This window comes from Schistocerca americana, chromosome 4 (genome assembly GCF_021461395.2).
Source record: "Schistocerca americana isolate TAMUIC-IGC-003095 chromosome 4, iqSchAmer2.1, whole genome shotgun sequence".
Lineage (NCBI taxonomy): Eukaryota > Metazoa > Arthropoda > Insecta > Orthoptera > Acrididae > Schistocerca > Schistocerca americana.
The window spans coordinates 633,771,681-633,793,805 of NC_060122.1; the positions used below are offsets into that span (position 1 = coordinate 633,771,681).

At 40.0% G+C, this 22,125-nt stretch overlaps 1 protein-coding gene across 1 annotated transcript in view; it reads right to left on the bottom strand.

The window, feature by feature from the left end:
* Positions 1-22,125, bottom strand: part of LOC124613223 (cystatin-SA-like) — a 36,485-nt gene that overhangs the window by 11,419 nt on the left and 2,941 nt on the right. The window contains exon 2 of the mRNA XM_047141895.1: positions 8,944-9,090. Coding sequence (XP_046997851.1) covers positions 8,944-9,090 — 147 coding nt within the window. The remainder of the gene's footprint in view (positions 1-8,943; positions 9,091-22,125) is intronic.

Genomic DNA, 22,125 nt, shown 5'->3' on the forward strand with positions numbered 1-22,125 from the left:
AAACTTTATTGGTGCTATGGACATTTTATTTAGCAAGTTTTATAAATTTGACAAACCATTGAGAAGCTGTGCACTTTCTCTGTATGTCAATGAGACTGACATGTAATGGTATTTCTGGAAGGTATATATAATTTTTATTATTCAGATAATATGGTTCCTTGTGTAGATTTGTTATAGGTTCATCCAGGTTACAACCTTAATGTTAATCTATCCATACATTGTAGATCTGTGAATAATAGCTAGTTACTGCCAAAACTGGCAATGAAATAAAGTATTTCATATCAAGAGATCTTGGCTTTTAGTATTGTAAATTACAGTTATCGCAGTTTGAATGCAGACATTAAGTGTACATCATAGATACACAATATTTATAATAAAAGGCGTCATGTAAACTTTTTCCCACACAAAAAATTTTGTTGCTGGGAATCATATTGGGCCAATATAAAGACACAATAGAATGCAAAAGGAAACAAGAAAACTGAAAAGGTCCCTATGGTCAAAAACAAAAAGGCATAACTGTTTTCATTCAAGTACATTGTTAATAAATTCTGTACTCATTAATCGTGACTCCTGTTAGCTTCATTTTCTGTTAGTACTGAAATTTCTCCATAGACAGATTTTCATCCTAAAGTTATATGTGGTGCATTGTATGCATTTAAATATGCTCTAATTAAGCTTTGCATCTGAGGCTGCTTGACATTTAATGTAAAATATCCATGACAATTCCTAACTATCTCTACACTTTCACAAGCAGGAGATTTCATGGAGACAAGGGTGCAGTCAATAGCACCTACATCACCAGGTAAATGCACTATCGGTATTTGATAAAAATCACACTAGGTTTTCTCACATCATTTTCTTTCATAGGCATTTAAATGAATACTTTCTTCAGTGAGAGAATGCAGGCTGATACCTTGCGCACAGTTCTGCAAGCTGTTGCTACATCTGCAGTTTTTTGAACAAATCGCCAACCACCATCTGAAAGCTTCCTGTGGCATAAAATCTTAATGTTAAAAGTATCATGCACATTGTAATCAGTGACTGGTTTCTTTTGTTTGGTTTCAGCAGATACTCTCGATGTTCCGTGCTCTCAATCTTAGTTCTAACTTCTGCACAGTAATTTTGTCGAAGCAAAACCTTATTTTAAATCATTTCTCATTTAATTTCAAAAACAGAATTGTCCTTTTTCATCATCAATACACACATCAGAATAGTCAGATATCTGTAAAGTAAATGAAAGGAAACCAATTAATTCACATCATGTAAGCATACAGAATGCTGCCTACTACACTGTCCCACAACATTCAGGAAAAAAAATATAGTACAGTTTCAAGACTTTTTTTTCCATCATTATTCTCATCATTTGGTCTGAGCGGATGTCACATTTCACCCCTTCCAGTTCATCATTTATTTTAAGTTTGTTATTATCATAGAGGGCAGCCAGCTCTCTGTCTGAACACAATGAGCTCTGTGCTGGCATCTTCTGAGCTACAATAATAGTAGAAGGCCTGAAAAACATTGCCAAAGAACTTACTTACACTTCCCTACACTTCATTCACCAATGTGCGTTCAGTTGTCATAGCAGCCTTGCAAGTATTTGGTAGCTAAAAAAAAAAAATTCGATAAAGCTACTGTTGATTGTTCAATAAAGCTTCTGTTAACTGTTCAATGGAGTTTTTGTGAAGTCTGGTTCTGTTGTATGAAGTATACGCAGGTTCTAATACTCGAAAACAGATTGCACTGGCAGAGTGGTGACCCCCTACACAATTTACCAGTGTAGTGTCATTGAATTAATGAGCACTTATGAAAGAGATTTGCGAACTGGCTGATACTAGTCCTGCCGTGGCATGACTCGCTGTAAAACTACCATCTTTCTGGCCACACAGTCCAGTTTTGTCGTTTGTGCAGGTGGAGGTCAGATTTTTCTATTCTGGAATTTCGGCACTTGCTACCAAGTTCCAGCGGCATTGTTACACAACTATAGTTATGCACTGAGCGTGCAGTTACTTTTAGTATCCTAGACTATGCTGGTAGTAAGCCAGTTTGATCAACAGTACACTGCGGAAGTGCAAGATATATTTACCCCACCACCAGAGACTAACTCCTACGACTGGCTAAAAACAGATACCAACTGTTTCATGTGCTGATAATGATGCCTTGGTGGCCAAGATAGATCTATTGATAAAGCAGATTGGTGAAATGTTATCTCAGCATGACCTAAACAATAACACAGGCCAGAACTGATACCACTGACACTCTTTTGCAACTAACCCTGAACAGCCAGGTATCTGCTGACACTGCTGAAAATTCAGCTAGCAAGGGTGCAGACACACAACCCCCTACACTTACCAAAATGGCAGTAGCAGTCAGAAGTAGGCCCAACCTCCGACTGCCAGTCAGTGTCTCCATATCTGTTTGCTGGTGATCGATGGTCCAGCTAGAAATATCTAATATAGACTGGATCTGATTTGTCCATTAATCCATGGACTATACTGCGCAGAAAGCGACCACCCATGGTATTCTTTTTAACTGCTGCCGGCAATTTAGTCGTAACTACAAGCTCACTCTATGCTTGGAACTAGAGCTGGGTGTACGACGATCCTTCAGATGCAGATGTTGCCCCTTCGGATGTAGATGTTGCCAAAACTATCATCAGAGTGGACTTCCTCACCCATTACAATTACTGCCAGGCATGAGGGACCGCACATAAATGACAACACCATATGCTTATCGACATCCTGATTTAAGTGTGACTGCAGCCATTCATACCACCAAAGTAATTTGGGTGACGGATAGTGTGTACTTGGAGCTGTTGCATGGACTTCCAACTCTGACGTGATACCCTGGAGCATCTAAGGAGGTGAGGCATGATACTATACAATACAATGAGATGACTGACGGTCCCTCCATGTCTTGCACTCCATGAAATTTGGCTCTAGATCATCTTAAACTTGGAAAGGCAGATTTCGACAACTTGATTTGTGAAGGTTTAATGTGGCATTCCAACAGCCGCTGGTTCTCACTACTACATTTGTTCCTGAAGAAGGGTGCTGCATAGCGGCCTTATTTTTAGCATCTTACACTTTGGAAATGCACACACACACACAGATCCCTGTAGCTGAACGACACATTAGGCTTAATGCGAGCAAATTTGTGACTTTTGGGCTTAGAATCACTGCTCTAACATGGCAACACTTCACTGTCTCAGTGCTACAGGGCCTAACTTACCTGGATAATACGGTACTTTAGTTTTTTCGTCATTGTCTGGGCAACATCAACAGCATTTAATAGAAGTGTGCAAGCAGTTGGAACTTCACAGTATCATCCTAAACACTGCTAAATGTGTCTTTGGCCAGTCCCAAGTGGATTTATTACGATACAGGATAACAATGGCAGGATCGCTACAGCTACCATAGTGGGTGGAAACCATCTGACAGATTCCGTGCCCAAATGTGCCCAAGAAACTGAGTCGATTCTCAGCATGTTAAATTTTTATCACCATCACTTGCCACACTATACCGAATTGTGGGAGCTGTTAACTGCAATGCTTGGCGCAAAGAAAAACGGTAACATACTTATAGCATAGACTGATAGGATGCGTATGACATTTGAAACAGCCAAAAAGAGCATTGCAGACGCCGCACTACTGGTCCACCCTGAGCCTACTGTACCTTTGGCACTAGTAGCTGATGCTAGCCAGACAGCGACTGGTGCAGCATTGCAGCAACTAGGCCTATGTAGTTGCACATGGCAACCACTCATGTTTTTCTCATACAAACTATCGCCCTGTGGAGCATATATGACAGATAACTTTTGACTGTTTATGAGTCTTTAAATATTTCATGCCTCGCTTATAAATAGAGACTTTATTATCTACACTAACAACAAACAACTAGCTTATGCCTTTCACCAGAACAATACAAACAGCTCACCTAGGCAACTCAGACAGCTGATATTCACTGCATAGTTGGCACGGACATCACGCACATCTGCAGCATTGACAATGTGGTAATCCATTGTTTGTCTCAGGTCAGAAGCATTATTGGCACGATCAGTTATACCTAACTCGCTGTTACTCAACTGTAAGATCAAGAACTACATGGAATTTTAGCAACTGGAATACTGATGTCGGATCTCCAGCTTATCCAAATTCAAGGGGGTTATGTCAAGCTGTATTGTGACACGACCATATCAAAATCATGACCATTCCTACCAATTGCCTTCAGAAAGGACGTCTTAAATATGCTACACAACTTGTGTCACCCTAGTATTTGATCGACTACTTGCCTAGTGTTGAATGTTACGTGTGGGCGGGAAAATAGACAACCGTGAATGGGCAAGGTGTTGTCTTAAACACCAATGCACCAAGATACACTACCAGGTGCAGGCACTGATAGTAAACTTTCCAATCACTACAGCCCATTTCAATCATGTCCACATCAACATTAGACCATTGCCATCATCTGGCAGCCAACTTTACATACTTACAATGATAGATCGCTACACCCACTGGCTAAAAGTTGCACTTGTAGACCATGCTACAGCTTAAACTCTGGCTTTCACTTTTATGTCACATTGGGTGTCATGTTTCGGCTGTTGTTACGCATGACAATTTGAATCCAATGTGTTTGGCCAACACCCGAAGTTTTGCAGCAGAACTCATCGCAAAACAACGAGCTAACATCTGGCCAGCAAACAGATGATCGAAAGATGGCACCACTCACTTAAGGCAGCTGAGTGGGCTTCCCCTTTCCACAGTACTACTTAACACTCTAGCAACCATGGGATGCTCAACCAGAATTCCCACACCACCTGCAAGAAAATGTGGTTCGAATCTGTCCACAATAGCCTCACAGACATGGTGTAGCTACCAACTTCATGCATCAAGACTTGAAAACTCGCTCACATGCCATGCTACACACGGAAGGCATCAAATGGTTATTGCAGCCACCATACACAGGACCCTTCCATGTAGTCACAGTTGACATTTCAATTAATGGCAAGATGACCGCTGTTTCTATAGATGTGGTTAAACTGGCTTACGTCTTCCAAGAAGCAACAATGCCAAAGCTACCAAGACTATGGCCCTACTTAACAACTGCCTCACCACACCAACTCCACAACTACCAGTACCGATTACATCACAGGACCTGCCAACAAGTACTACAAGATCCAGTTGACATGCCCACTTCCCAACCCGCTGCTATTGGAGTAACGCTCTGTTTCCACCATGGTTGTCGATATGGCGACATTGTGCAGTTGTGTAGTGCTGTCATGTGTGCCCTGTGCGGCTGCTTACAAACACTGGGCTGTCAAACACATACACGCCATACATCAGGGGTGCTGTGTTTTGTATACAGTTTTATTACTCTTAGAGTACGTATCCTTTTTATAATTTGTATCTTCCATGCATGTAATTAGGTTGTGCATAGCTACGAGATAACTCATATTTTTGTTCCATGCATATTATATGATACTGAATTGTAAGCTCGGATTGATTGAACAAGCCATGGCATTTTTCATCTTCTCCCATTGCTGTAAACAATAAAGCTACCATTAATTGTTCAAGGGAGTTTTTGTGTACACTGGTTCCATCGTATCAAGCACATTTGGTTTTTAATAGCCAAAAGGCAGTCTGCACAACTAGTTCCAATATTAACTGTTCACGGCAAATATTTCCAATTTTCCTTTCTTACTGTGCCACTGAGTATCTACAAAACTATGAGGCATCTTGAAGAACTGTTGAATTATCTGCAGTCATTATGTAAATAGCTGATAATTTCCTGAACCTAACCCTACAATCGAAAAATATAGCTACTTTGAGGTTTCATCAATGTGGAAGTGACACACATTTACTTGTTAACAATAACTTCTTTATTATTTCACAATGTTTTTGCACAAAACAGAAGCATTGCTCTGTAATGTTGCTAAATAGTAAACTGATGATTACATTTTAACACGACTTTGACCTATGAATTTTCATTAGTCAAACTCGATCCTACTTCACAGCGGCATAGCCTAGGATTAACAATTATAGAACGCAGATTTCCGAGTTAAACTTGATCTGACATCACTTTTTGTGTTAATCTAAGGTCAAGTGTTTTATACAATTGGCGCTAAAAGTTCTTCTTCATTACTTTTTAATATTTTTGTGGGATCTAAAATCTAAAAACCTCTCTCACACTGGCCTGATTTAGCTTCACTGATCAGGATAGTAAAAAACATGCGTATATTAAGGGAATTTTCATTCACAAAGCAGGCTTATCACATTCACACAGTTCAATACTGTTCTATCCTGATTAAATGGAGCTTAACTTTAATTCCATAAGGCAGTGAAGCAATTTCGAAGTCTCGGTGCGACGAAAATTGTCAGTCGATCTCGTAAAAACATTTGTAATAATTATTAACTTTCGGTGATCACATGGGGAAGACCGGAGATCTGCTGGTAAGACCGTGTTAGCCAATTTATTTGAAGTAATAAACCGGATATCTTGAGCATACAAAACGGCAGGTTCGTCCAGTGTAAATCAGACGTTCCCCACTGACCCCATGCAACACATCGTAGTAAGCAGACACTGTCAGTAATAATCAGTTAAATAATACGCGAACACACTTTTGTTTAGTTCATGTATTAAATTCCTTCTCATACAGAATCTCATCAAGATGGCGACTAGCTCAACAATACATACAAATACATCTTCGTTCTTTCACGGCTCAACGGCAAGCACTCCCGTATTCTTTTCATAGGAGAAGCTATTCCATGGAGTAAATGGACGCTCCAAGGAATAATAGGGCTTGAAACTACTTTGCATTGATAATCTTCGTATATTAAAGTTTAGGAATCGGTAAGATAAAAAGAGATATTTCGAGATATGTACTGAGTTATATAATTTATAAAATTTCTGAAAATATCGCGGAGAGACCGCTGCAAGAGACATTACAACTTTTTTATTTGAGCTGTTAAATATCTAACAATGGCCACAGCAGAGAAGACATAAACCACGTTGGCAATAACAGGAAAAGCATTTTTTAATAAGAGAAATCTGCAACAATCAAATGTATATTTAAATGTTAGGTACCGTTTTTTGAAGGTATTGGTCTGGAGAGTAGCATTGTAGGCAAGTGAAATAAGGATGATAAGCAGCTCAGACAAAATGAGACTATTAGCTTTTGGAATATAGTGCTACAGAAGAATGCTGAAGCTTAAATGGGTTGATCAGATAATAAATTAGGAATTACTGAATTGAGCTGGCAATCAAAGAGATTTACAGTGCAACTTGACCAAAATAAGCGATCAGTTGATAGAATACATCCACAGTTAGCAAAGGATCATCAATTTAGTACTGGAGGGAAGTGTGGGTTCTGTCATTACAGTCTCTTAGCTAATTCCATATGACACTCAGCTTCCTGTTCACAAGCTCTTGTGCTCCATACAGTGAAAGAAGAACCCTGAAAGTTGGTAGCACTGTTGTCAGCTTTCAACTGCTAAGTACAGAAGAATGCTGGTGATACGTCACTGAGCTGCAGTAATGCTGAGATGCAGCCTACACAAAATCACATTATGTGCTTGGTACTGGTAGACATGTGAAGAATTCACACCACGTCTCCTTTAACTGTCAGGGCTCTTCTTTCGGTGTATGGACAAAACAGTTACCAAACTCTTTGCATCATATTTGACTCCATACCAAATTGAGTACGAGGAGACAATTATTTTAGTGGCATTGATAGTGGGGTGGGGGGGGGGGGGGCTTAATGGCATAAGCAGAGCTCAGTGTTGTTGTGTGAAATATTAAGGAAATTGGTACATGTGTTGCTTATTAATTTGGAGGGGGGGGGGGGGGGGGGGGGGGCAGCTTATGGCTATGGATATCTCTCGAACCAGTATGAGTCAACTGACATTAAGTGTGGAAGCCAAAACTCCAGGAGTCACTAGGCTGAGTGACATCGATCGGTTTTCATGACTTTTCACCCCTCCATAAGATCAGTATAAATAAGTAACTGGGTAATCAGATAGTTTTCTATAAAGTCAGTGGTAATCTCATACAACAACATATGTAATTCCCTCGAAGGATCCACTATGGCAGTCCCAATCTCTTGCCTCCATCTGTGTTTGTCTCTCACTTTCTGGCATATGAACCAAGCTTGGCCAACCTTAAACTGCCAGCAACCATGCCTCCGAGCTGATTTAATACTCAGTTGCATCTCAAAATAACTTGTCATCTTTCCCACCAGTATTGTCCTCTAAGTGTTACCAGTCTTACCCAAAGCACTCATACCTGGCCATATTCCCAAACTCCTCTTGGGGCCTCCTTGTGATGATGTATGTTGCCAACCGACACTGAACAGATTCGTCGGTCATCTTATGTTGATCACATGTCACTCACCCACAACCATTTCTTGAAGCCTACCAGGAATATCAAAAATAAAATTTTGCCTTTCTATTCTTTCTCATATTGCGTAAAACAAAGAATTTATGTTTACTGAATCAAGTTGTGTGTACCTGATTTAAAGTGACCTCCCCATCAACAATTTCCAGAAAATATGATGTTTAAAAACCCAATGCTTGTATGCATGAAAACAAAAAGCACCGCTGTCAGCTGTCTGACAAAGAGACACAAAATCTGTTTCTTGAAGAGCTGAAATCTCTCAATGAAAACCAACACATGTACTTATAAATCACTTATACAAACAGTGAAATTTTACAAGATATGACCTATATAAAGATCCTGAGATTGTAGCAAAAATAAAAGCTGAAAGGATGCGTAACCCCATCATAGAATGAGATCACATGCAGACAGATTAAATTTTTGAAAATAATTGTTTTCTTTTAATGCTTTCTCAGAATAGACGGGCAAACTTTTATTGAAAGTGGAGCACAGACCTTACACAGCCTGTAGCTGTTTCTTAATAGTAATAAATATTACTAATATTAAATATTCTTACCTGTGTCTGAGCACTAATAATCTCAACCAACACTAGCTTGTGCTCCGAATCTTGTTGCTTATCTATTTCACCTACTGCAAAAGCTGCAGCATTCTTGACGGCTTCGTCATTTACATCCGCGTCTTCGAGACCTCCTGGAGGAGGAACCTGAGAGAAAAAAGAACGAATGATGAGGCTAAATCCTGAGTTCCGTGGGGGACATCGAAAGAAGTAAGAATCTTTAATCGAATACATCATATTCCATATTTACCAGACTTCCCCAATTTGTTATTCGAAAAATGGTCGTGTTACATTCACAGAGTAACAAGTTGAGACTGCCAACAGGCACAGGAGAGGTTCTAGTCTGACGCCATGCCCCCCCCCCCCCCCCCCTCCCCAACCTACGGGCCCAAGCCGACGCCAGCCCTGTGCTCCACTATGTTTATTGCAGTATGTATGTAGTACATTAATTTGTTATTTCCTGGCTGTTTTGATGCCAGCACACAGGAAATCAGGTACAGTACTTTTTTTTTCAACTTAATCTGCATGCAAAGAAACAGTACACTGTACTTCACAGAGTGGTTCATGTGGTTGCTGGCAGACGCATGGTGTCAGGTGTGAACCTCTGCTGTGTCCACTGACGGTCTCTCAGTAGTCAATGTCTTAAAAGTTAACCCTTCACTGCGTTGCTTTCCAGATGTGCAAAGCAAAGTTTCAACTCTCTTTTCATCATAGTCCTTGAAATCTAACACTCAAAACTGCCTTGCAAAGGGGCAAAGTTGTTTTATAAAGGTAATGGAAAAGAATTTGCCACTAGAATGTGCCACTAAGCTCCTGATGTGACAATGAATGTTGTGTGTAGCGTTCTCAGTCTGATACACATTGTTCTCTTTCGATTGTGACTGCTGGCGTTGTAAGCAAGAACATGTGACCCAAAAAATATATAGTGCTTCTCTAACCTGTGGGGAGTATGCTGCTCAGTTTAGCTTGTATTTCTGTTAATAAACACATACCGTATGTACTATATGAATAAATTTTGTTAACATACGTGTAATAGTTTGTAAATATGCTCCCATTCACACTTGAATGATATCAAAATGGTGTTTCCTTTATTCTGATTTCTTCTAGTTTCTCGTGCTTATTGAGTGCTGTAGTGGAGTCATTGTCGTATTTTGAAAATGGACGACGTACAGTAATGATTTATGAAGAATTCATCTCAGAAGTCGTCTGACAGAGAAGTTGGGTTAGATTTTCACGATTCGGATGAAGATTCTGGTATAACTGTAAATGACCTGGATTCTTCATATAGTGATGGCTTGCTGAGACTAGTAGGTCTACACATAATCATTCAAACAACTTTTTGGAGGATGACAGTAATGCGTTTATTGCTGATATACCGGCACTACAAGCTTCTGAAAACCACCCGAAGATGCAGTAAAATCAAATAATCGGGAAAAAAGTGCTTCATTTGTAAATGAAATTTTAGATACAAAGGGAACACCGCACTCCCCCCAACCAAAAGATACAGAAAAAACAAATCATTGGGAAAGAACAAAGTGCTCCATTTGTAAACGGCCTCTTTAGGTATAAGGGAAATTTCGCTCTGCCCCAATCAATGCTGGAGATGTCTGTGCCATATCAGTCTTTATAAATACTTTTACTGGCGAATTAATGGCAGGAGTTGCAGATGAAACTAACCTTTACAGCATACAGAAAAAAGCGAACAAAACATTTAATTGCAATGTTTATGACACTCATAGATTTATTGGCACATGTGTTATTAGCTCTTTGGCTCCTCCTATCACTGTTTGTGATCTTTGGAATGATTTTACTGATGTTGAGCTAGTACAACAACGTTCAGAGATACCTGAAAGTCTGATGATCACGTTGCATTTGACAGTATGAAACGAGCATACCCTGAGATTCGAGTTCATGACAACTTGTACAAAATTAGACCTATATTTGATCAGTTAAGTAAACCATGTCTTTCAGTTGCAATGAGCGAGCGTTTTTCAATTGACGAACAAGTATGTTCAACCAAAGCAAAGCATCACATAAACGTGTACCATATATGAAAGACAATCCACATAGTGGGAGTATAAACTTATAAACTTCTTATTTTATGTGGAGAAAAGGGGTTTGCACACAACACTGAAACCTACAACGGGCAAGAAAATAATTCCAAATTCAGATTAGAGAATGAACCAGATATTGGAGTATCTGGAAACGTTGTTATTCGCCTCGAAATGTGTAAATAATGACAAAAATTGCTTTATTGGATTCCACAGTATTTGAAGACATGTCCCATCATTATATTTTCGATAATACCGTTAATTATATCGTAACTGTTGTTCATTTGGAGTTTAAAACTACTTTTTTATACCACACAAATGCTTATTAATCACGCGAATTTCACACAGTTTTGCATAAACGCAAAGTGTAAAAAAAAATTTTACTGGAATTAAGAATGCAGTATTTTTAAAATCTTTTTCCTGGCATCCTTGAAGAATTTCAAATACAAAAAAGAAAATTATTTGGTGTTCAAAAAATGCGGATTGAGGTTTAAACTACTGCTCTTCAGGTCCACATTTCTATGTTTGTAATAGCTTTTAACATGGGGGCTGTCGTAGGCAGCGTCCACACTGAACGCCACACGCTGTGCAGCATCGACCCAAACGTAAACGCATGAAGAAGAGCAGCGCACAATGGAGCAAAGCATTCGATGTGATACGCAGCCGTGTTCCAGTACGCACGCATGATTAAAGATCTAAAACGGGAAACGCTGGCCGAGCAGAGCCGCGCAGGAACTAACCATTTCCTTTGATGTGCCGACACACTGCGGAACTTAAGCCGGGTTCACATAAGCAACAAAAGTGTCACCACAGCTAGTGGCATACTGCAGTTGCATGTGTGAACTCCCGATTGTCAGTGGCGCAACTTAAGAGACGCAAGTTTTGTCACGCCACAGAAAGTTCAGGTAGCACCACTTTCCTACCACCACTGCTCCCTGGCGGCAGTATTGCGAAACATTAGCACTCTGTCGCAGTTATCATGCAGTAGCTGTACTCATCTGATTTCAGTGTGTGAAAACAATGGTCGGTAGATACAATTTCGCAGCTTCTAGAACTACGGTACAAGAACAGCAACCTATATTTGATTTTCTGCAGCAGTGTGTGTGTGTGTGTGTGTGTGTGTGTGTGTGTGTGTAAACCAATGACATATCCCATGAAGGAATAAATAAATCAACTTAATATATGTAACCACAAAAGCGAGTCGAATAACCTTCGTATGTGTGTGTGTGTGTGTGTGTGTGTGTGTGTGTGTGTGTGTGTGTGTGTGTGTGTAAACCAATGACATATCCCATGAAGGAATAAATAAATCAACTTAATATATGTAACCACAAAAGCGAGTCGAATAACCTTCGTAATTTGTGAGACTAAGCACTGTATAAATTGTGGATGATATGCAGGAAATAGCTCCAATGTGTGACGTCGCAGCTGTTAAACTAAAAATTAATTATTCGAAATGCCTGTATCAATGAATACAATAAGATTCTAAAATTTTGGAAGAGTGGCATGTCTGCAGATGATATTTACATTCCAACTGTTGGGTATTTTCCCATTGCAGTCAGATTTTCGTCTCTAAATGTTACTTCTTTTATAAATGTGTTTGTTTCCACTTGATGTATTCCTGTGCATAATCTATTTTCGGATCCAACATTTGGGTTTCGTCTTTCTTGTATTTAAGTCTTGTAATAGCTCTAAGGCTGTAACCTACAGTATAACTTTCATACCCGCCCATATGATTTCAGATGACGCCATATTGAAAGCTGTGCGACTACATAGAATTTGTGGCATTCTACCGTGAACGGCAACTCACGATGCCAGTACAGCAAGCCACAAGCCGTGGTGCCACGTTAGACGCATGTGTGGACCCGGCAATATTCATTGCGTAGAGCGCCGCAGTTTGCCGCACACCTGACACGAAGCGCTGCGCCTAACATCTTTTGTCGGTTTTGTGCAGCGCAGCACAGCTAGTGTGGACGCGTCTTTTAATGCAAAATGAACGCCTTGCTCGAATTGTGCAACATTCTTGTCAGGTCGCCGATGCTATACAGCGCAGCGCTGGCCATGTAGCAGTACGGATTGGGTTGCTCCAGGGACATTCGTATCTACGAGGGTAAGTCAATTACTATCCGCAAAGTACTTTTAAAATTTTATTATAATCAAATAGGAAACTTACACGAACATCATTTTTCGACAGTCTTGGTCTATCGTTGCACAAGCTTCCTGATGCCCTTATAAAAGAAGGTTCTCAGTTGAGCTGCGAGCCAGGAATGCACCGCTTCTTTCACTGCTCCGTCTGAGGCAAATCGACGGCCCCTTAATGCCTGTTTGAGTGGACCAAACAAACGATAGAAGTGGCAAGATCGGGACTATATGGAGGATGGTCCAGTACTTCAAATTTGAGTTTCTGGAGCTTTTCAGCAGTGTGGACAGCAGTATGCTGTTGGGCATTGTCGTGCAACAACACAACACCTTATGACAGCATTCCTCGGCGTTTGCTTCGAATTGCAGGCTTTAGCCTGGCAGTAAGCATCTCACTGTAACGTACACTGTTTATTGTTCTGCCTCTTTCACCATAATGTTCCAGTACTGGACCTCTTGCGTCCCAAAAAACCGTAAGCATCAGTCTTCCTGCAGACGGTTGGGTCTTGAACTTTTTCTTGCATGGCGAATTTGGATATTTCCATTCCATACTCTGCCGTTTAATCTCCGGCTCGTAATGATGGATCCATGTTTCGTCACCAGTAATGATCCTGTCTAAGAAGTTGTTACCATAGCGATCCAAATGTTTTTTGTAGATGTCCAAGCACGTTTGTTTATGCAACTGTGTGAGTAGTTTTGGGACCCATTTTGCACAAAGTTTATGAAACCCAAGTCTGTTGTGGATGATTTCGTAGGCAGAACCGTGACTAATTTGCAGACGATGTGCCACTTCGTCAATAGTTAATCGTCTGTTAAGAGAATCATTTCACGTGAACGCTCAATGGTTTCTTCATTTGATGAATTTCGGCCCCAATACGCCTTCCGACCGCGAAAAACGATCACTGAACATTGCTCTTTTTTGGTGCAGACAGCAGAGCAGCCATGATTAACAGCACGGCACAGATAACGAAACTAACCTAGCAGCTTGAAAATTGCAAAGATATAACAACAAATAAACAAAGCATGCGTCATCAACTTCGACCATAGATACTAATAGACTGGGCAAGCAGTGCAGCGGCTATACATCTGCCGTGGCTGCAACATAGAATCACGTGACTGTTGGCAGAACGTCGGCGGGAGTTCAAGGCAGCATTCTGATTCCTGATTTCACTTCCAGTATTTCTCAGTGGATTTCCTGCTAACTTCACCACATTAAATGTAGCTTATGTAAGCACAGCTAGAAGTGATAAATTATTGCGTAACCACTGTACAAATTTAGTTTTACAGCCATTACTTCACAATGAACTTTGTGAACTGTTGAAACACTTTCGATGTTCGGCAATATATTCGCCGCGAATATTTCAGTGTTACCAATTATGAGATGCATTCTCTACTAACAATACGCGTTATGCACTGCATAAAATGTAAATATTGCGTGTGTGTGTTTTAGTGCCGTGGTTGTAGAAAGTGTTATAGACTTCATAAATCGGCATAAACAACGAAACCTGTAACGTAAACACACGTGTTCACATCGAATGTAACGAACTCAATTGTGTCGTTCACCCACAAAACGTAAAGCAGTTTCATTTGAAAGCTCTTTTTTGGTTTAAACAGTTTGTTTCGTAGATGTATCAAACAAGATATCTACAAAATCAGTACCTACTTACATGAATACTTGTTCCACAGATCATGGATACGATACTTCGCAATGATGTGTCAGTTTAATGAAAGGTAGACGTATCATTACATGATAATTCTTCCAATCACTTATTTATACCTAAAAAAATCGTCTACTGAGTAGGAGCTGTCATTCATAGATTATTTTAGTTTGATTTTAAATGCTGGTTGGCTATCTGTCAGGCTTTTAATGCTTTTTGGTAAATGACCAAAGATTTTTGTAGCAGCATATTATTTATCCCAAACATTACAGCTCATTATCTGGAAACTAACATAGGCCATACAACTACCTTTTTGCAAATGGTATTCAGTATCTGTTTCTGATGTTCGTATGTTTTGTAACTGGGAAGTACAAAATAAAACTAAACCCTGATGAGAAATCAAACCCCTAACTTGTTTTTGCAAATTGTTCTTTAAAATAATACCAGCATAATTCACCCCTTTTTGTACCAAAGTCAGATTTAATCCAGGATAGTAAAAATCATCCTTTCTTCTTATGTAGTAGCAATGCACATTGCCATTGCTTTTGGAGTGGGAAGGGTTATTGGTAATAAATCTCTCTCTCTCGCACACACACACATACTATATATATATATATATATATATATATATATATATATATATATATATATATATATTCTTCAAAGTGCTTCGAACAGATGCGTGTGTGCGCAGTAGGCTTGAAATCTTTTCGTTTCACTGCCTGTATCCACATCTGCCTGCGCCCTTCATCCTTTGGAAACCTATACGAAAGAGAAAAAGCAGCTTTGTAGCTTACCATTTCAAGAAATATATACGATTGCAATGTGCGCCTGGAAACACACACAGCACTTCAAACCGCCAATTTACGTAACTGTGGCGTTCTGGGTAAGGATATGATACGCACAATAGCTTATCAGTATTCAAGAAATGCCGCTAAATTAAACTAATAATACTTACACGTGAAATTTAATGTTACTTCCCTTCACAAAACGCTCGGTACAACCATAAGCACAACAGGATACCACCATTGTTTTGCCAATAGTCACGTGGTATAGCAGTAGAGATGTTGGTGCCACGAAATATACGTCATGACCAGTCTACCAATATCTATGGTCGAAGGTCATCAACGTAAAACGACAGTACTACCAAAATAAACAAAAATATAACTAAATTGCGGATGATAATTAACTCATTCTCGTATAATAACGTGATTACTATTCTCTGTGCAGTGATATTGTTTAATTAAACTTGTGGTTACTGCCGGTATTCTAACAGTTGCAATGTTATCTAAGGAGAGTAAATGCGAAGAAGAAAACAGACTGTTTAATAAAGAGTGGAAGGAGAAATTTCTTTTTGTATAGAAGAATGGTAAAACAATGCACCTTTTATGCCAAATAACACTGTCACAGTTCAAGGTCAGTAATCTCAAGAGCCATCGTGAAAGTAACCACAGTGGTTCCAGGAAGGAGTTTCCTCTCAGTTAAGGAAAGCTTAATTATCATTAAAGGAAATATTTCAGTGGCAGAGCAAGATCGTGACCATGGTTACCAGGGAAACAGATTTAACAAGCGAAGCCGGCTTCGTCTTGGCTTTAAACATTGCAAAATCAAAGGAACCTTACACAGATCTGGAGTTTCCAGAAATCAATTCTGCGCGAATTGTTTCTGTTTTAGACCCCAAAAGTAAGAAACTATAAAAACTGGTTGACCAAATACCCGCTTCTAGACGTACAATACAGAGACGAGTTTCTGCTACTAGTGATGATATTGTAAGTAACTGGCAAAAAAATATAAGTGACTTCCTAGCAATGAGTCTGGCTTTGGACGAGTACAGATATCCAAAATAAACCGCAACATACAGTATTTGTATCAAATGAAATGGAGGTTGTGGAAGAGCTCTTTAGAGCTTGCTACATCGAAGGATACTGCTTGAGGTTGTGTCATTAAGGGGGCTCTGGATGGTGTTTTAAGTGAAGTGTCTGCTGGGAATATTGTCATTATCGCGACCGATGATGCACCGTCTATGACAGATAAAAACCAAGGCTTTTCTACATGTTATGTAGGTGCCGCTAAAAATTGTGAGCTAATTGAAGAATACAACAATGACGACCTTCTTGATGATGTGTCTCCGTATTGCGTTAGTGAGATGGCCATTAGCAGTTACTGGATCGAGTCACGGAATTCAATCAAGGAATTTCTGCTATAAAATGGGAAATCTTTCCCTCAGTTTGATGAGCCACACTGGCTGCAATGGCCTTTCTTACTGATGTCGTTCAGCATTTGCAAACATTAAACACATCATTATAAGAAAGTGATAAACTTATTTCTGATTTAGTGCAGTCTGTGTTCAGTTTTCGTAACAAATTAAGACTCTTTCGGAAGGACCTTGAGACTTAAAAATATGTAAGTAGAACGCTGCCCTTGCTGAAGAAAGAAATGTCAAGTTCAGTGGTGTGAGGGCGCTTAAAGCTTCACCTCCAGTTTCGGAAAAACCTGTCCTTGTTGATGTTGTGGAAGGTGGCTGTCCCGTTTCACCGCCAATTATTAAGTATTCAGCAAGCTGTACAGTTGGCGCTACTGGAAGTTCAAGAGGACGAATGGTCTGACACGTAGTGGTCGTTCAACTGCTGAATTTTGGAAGAAGGTTCCACCAAAAAAAAAAAAGACCACTAACAAGAGAGTGTGACAAGAGATTGATCTCTATTTTTGGTTCCACTTACATGTGTGAATTACTGAACTCAGCACTCACGTTTATCAAATCTAAACATCGACGTGTTCTATCTGATGAACAGTTAAGTGAACTTGTTCACCAATCGTTAGATATATCACAGCAAAAGTAAACACTCGAGAAAGCACTTAACAGATGAAACTTTCAATTTCATGTTGTGTAATTAAACAGTTCAATAAAGTTATCTTTAAAACAGTGTTTCTTCACTGTCGTTAATTATTAGTCCCTAAAATATGCGACTCGCTTCGAAACAGCACCGTAAGTTCGCGGCTCCCAAAGGTAACGTAAGTGGTTACCTCTGTTACAGAGTTTAATGTCCGTCGACAACGAGGTAATTAGAAATATATCACAAGCACGAACTGGGTAGGAAATTCCCTTTCCCATCCCGGAAGCTAAATCTGGGTCCCCAGACGGGATTTTGAACTGCTGTGCTCCCAGTCGCGAGTCCAGTTCAAATGGCTCTGAGCACTATGGGACTTAACATCTGAGGTCATCAGTCCCCTAGAACTTAGAACCACTCAAACCTAACTAACCTAAGGACATCACACACATCCATGCCCGAGGCAGGATTCGAGCCTGCGACCGTAGCAGTCACGCGGTTTCGGACTGAAGCGCTTAGAACAGCTCGGCCACCGCGGCCGGCCGAGTCCAGTGTACTAGCCACTACCCTCCCTCTCTCGACAGCGATCAGAAAGCAAATGTCTGTGTGCTGCCAACAAACGGGAATGTATATTGCATACCTTGACTTTTTATGACCATCTACCACACCTAAACAGCAGTTCGCCTAAATTCCGCTGTAATTGGAATTGAACTGATTTTAAAATTGGACAAATACCGGTACTCAACAACAACGTACGTCTCTAACGATACAAGTTAATGCTAACAAAGTCTGTTTCTGATTTTTTTTCACCAAGTTTACCTAGCTAAAGTTCTCTCAGCTTCCGTATTGGAGTGTGGTGGTGTTAACACTGAAAGTGTTAATGAGACCTCCATAAAAAGATTTTCGCCTCCTGCATTATTGCACAGAAAAACTAAATCATGAGCTCCAACAACGGCACTAAAGCTGCTGTTGCTCCACAGCACCGTTGATTTTTAAAGTCTGCAACATTTTTTTAACTCGAAAGTGGCTTGACCTTCTGTCACAATCCTGCAAGTTAGCCATTTTATGGTTAGCTCTAGCCTTTTTGAAGAGGCAACTAGCCACTGCTTTTGAGACAAGCTACTGCTGGCATTCCTGGTCATTTTGGAGACATTATCTAACCATTTGTATTATTCGACAATTTTCACAATAAGAAAGCAAAAATAAACCAGCTCTACATTTTATTTGTACTTTTTTAACATTCCTTTTCCTCCGTGACAACAGATAGCAAGCATGGGTTGTGTGTTAATGCTGGATATCCCTGCACGCCCATGCCAATGCAATGACCTCATAATATACGCAGTCCTATCTCCTGTATTATTTGGCAGCTAACTTCGTGTTCCTGCCTGTAGAAAGCTGAACGCCAGAGATATCAGCTATATATCTAAGAGCTTCCAGTAATATAGCAGCACTTTTCTGGAAACACAATAAAGTTACAACTGTGATTTGCAGAGTTTCTTGTTTTTAACATATGTGAGCAGTGAGTGTCAGACGAATATAGTGTGGGGTGTCCCAAAATAATGTATACACTCTTTGAAACAGAATATCTCTCTAATTAAAGGAGACAGAAATACAATTTTTATGGGTAATAATTGAGAAAGCGGTGAAAACATAAAAATGCTTTCTTTTGTTTCAGGATTGTCAGCAAAAACATGGCGTTATCTGTTGAACAACGGAAACGGGTGCTAAAGTGTTACTAGAAAACAGAGAATGTGGGTGAGGTATGCCGCGACGTTGGAGAGTTGAATTTGGAACACCACCACCAACAAGAGTAACAATTATAACAATCAGAGATAAGTTTGAAGTCGAAGGAACGGTGCACGATATGAAGGAGGGACATAGCGGACGAAAGAGAAGTTCAACAGAAATGAGAGCGTTGATGCAGTAATCCAGACATACACACGATCCCCGAAGAAATCTGTGAGGCAATGCTCTCGTGAGACTGGGATCTGCAGAAGCAGTGTTCATAGAATTTTGCGGTCTCAGAATTTTAAGCCTTACATTCCAAGACTTCTCCATGCTCTTAACGAGGCTGATCCTGATAGGTGAAGAGAATTTTGTGAGTGGTTCATTAACAGATGTGAAGAAGAGCAATGTTTCCAAGATCGAATTCTTGGTCAGATGAAGCGACGTTTAAACCTGATGGAACAATTAACCACCATAATTGCGTGTACTGGGCCAGGAAGAATCAATACGTAACCGAGCAATGGTATGTTAATCTACCAGGAGCAACAGTCTGGTGTGGTCTGTCTTCTAGAGAGTTAATCGGGCCGTACTTCTTTGACAACACTGTCACGGGCGACTCTTACTTGGAAATGATAACACCTGGTCGTAGCCTTGTGTTTTGGAAATGAAGATTATTACTTTCAACAGGATGGGGCGCCACCTCACTTTCACCTGGATGTGAGGGTATTTCTCAATCTATATTTCCTGCCAGACGTATAGGACGAAGAGAGTGTGTGGAGTATCCCGCTCGATATCCAGATTTAACTCCTCTAGACTTTTTTCTGTGGGATACTGGTCTTAGAGAGCAAATTGAGCAAGCCTTTGATGCTATTCCGTTAGAAACAATAAAGTTGGCATGTCGCTCAGTCGTAACTCGTTGTCGATGGTGTATTGCGATGGACGGACAGCAGTTTGAACATTTACCATCTTAAGTCGGACCATGAGGCACCTAACACCACTAAAATTGTAAAATTTTTTGTTTATTTTTTTTACAAAATAATCAGTCACTCACTCCATAGACAAAATCTCGATTTCTCCAAAACCACTAAATTGTATTTCTAATCCCTTTCATTGAAGAGATGTTTAGTTTCAAAGAGTGTATACATTATTTTGGGGCACCCTGTATATAAAACTAAAAAAAGGGGTGGGAGAATATGTTGGACTTTACGATTTAAAACATCATTTAAGTTCTAAAAAACTCATTTCTGCCTCTGTTTGTAATGTGCCCTCTTTCTTCCAGTATGGATAAGCATTTTAAATTTATTCTTGAGAGTAAAATGTTGTAGAGAGGAAGGATATATCACATCGCCAAAATGAAAAGAAACATGGAATCATAAAAATGTGTAATACAGTATAGGCATACTTTAAACTTCTCTTATGGCATGAAATGATTTTAGTTTCAGACGCTGCAGTTGTCGGTGAAAATCAGCGAGCTTAGTGACATGTTATCCTGTTGTTAACCATTCATCCAAAAAGTTAGTTTTGCATCGTAAAAATTATCGCAGTCGAACTTCCTTAGTTATAAATACTGAAATGAGAACACGGTAGCCTGCTTGTAGCGTGCGATTGTTGTGTCACCGAACTAATTACTTCCAATTAATTTACAGGCCAAGAGTTCAACAAAATATTGTCCATTTGTACAGGAACGAAGGGCTTCGTTCTATGCTCCCAAAATAATGGGAAAATGGTTTAAATTCCACTATTCTTTAATGTGAAGTACAAGCTACAGGTATGATACATCCTTCTAGTACCTAGGATCCAAGAACAAAAAGAGCTAAGGAGCATCAGTTCAGTTTGTTAAACAAAAAAAGATCGAAAATGTCTTTCGTATGTGGTCAATATACAAAGATAAAGGATATTGCGGAGACATGGCTTAGCCACAGCCTGGGGGATGTTCCCAGAATGAGATTTTCACTCTGCAGCGGAGTGTGCGCTGATATGAAACTTCCTAAACGGTTAAAACTGTATGCCGGACCGAGACTCGAACTTGGGACCTTTGCCTTTCGCGGGAAAGTGCTCTACCAACTGATCTACCCAAGCATGATTCACGCCCCGTCCTCAGCTCAGTTGGTAGAGCACTTGCCTGAGAGAGGCAAAGGTCCCTAGTTCGAGTCTCGGTCTGGCACACAGTTATAATCTGCCAGAAAGTTTCATATCAGCGCACACTCCGCTGCAGAGTGAAAATCTCATTCTACAAAGATAAAGTTGATTTCCTGAGACGTAATCTTATCTCTGATCTTCCCTCAGGATCTAAATGTCCATTTGCCAGAGTGCCCACTTGAAATAAAATGCATGTTGTATTAGTGGCAAATGTCAAACTAAGAAACTTTTAAAAGAGATGATAAAATCACGGGTAGCAAAAGGGCTGAGGCAAGATTAGAATCATACTTAACGCAGAAAATAAGGTGGCACTTGGCACGGTGGCTGATAAGAGCGACTAAATGGGAAATTCCTCTGCGGTCGGTCCCAACAGCCAACGCGCCGAATGTCGACTTGGTTTGCGCCTGTAGTACACTGCAACACATTCCGCAGTAATGAGCATCTGTCGTAATTATACAGTACGGTAACACAGTTTCACTGAGTGACAGTAAAACAGTCGATCTTGGTCTACCGGGGACAAAATGTAAGGGAATAATTGTGAATAAACTCACCCCACACTTCGCTGATCTATTAGTGGGAGATACAGGCGAACAGAAATTCAATCTTATTAAAGATGAATCGACTGACGCTTCAGTTGCGGTGCGA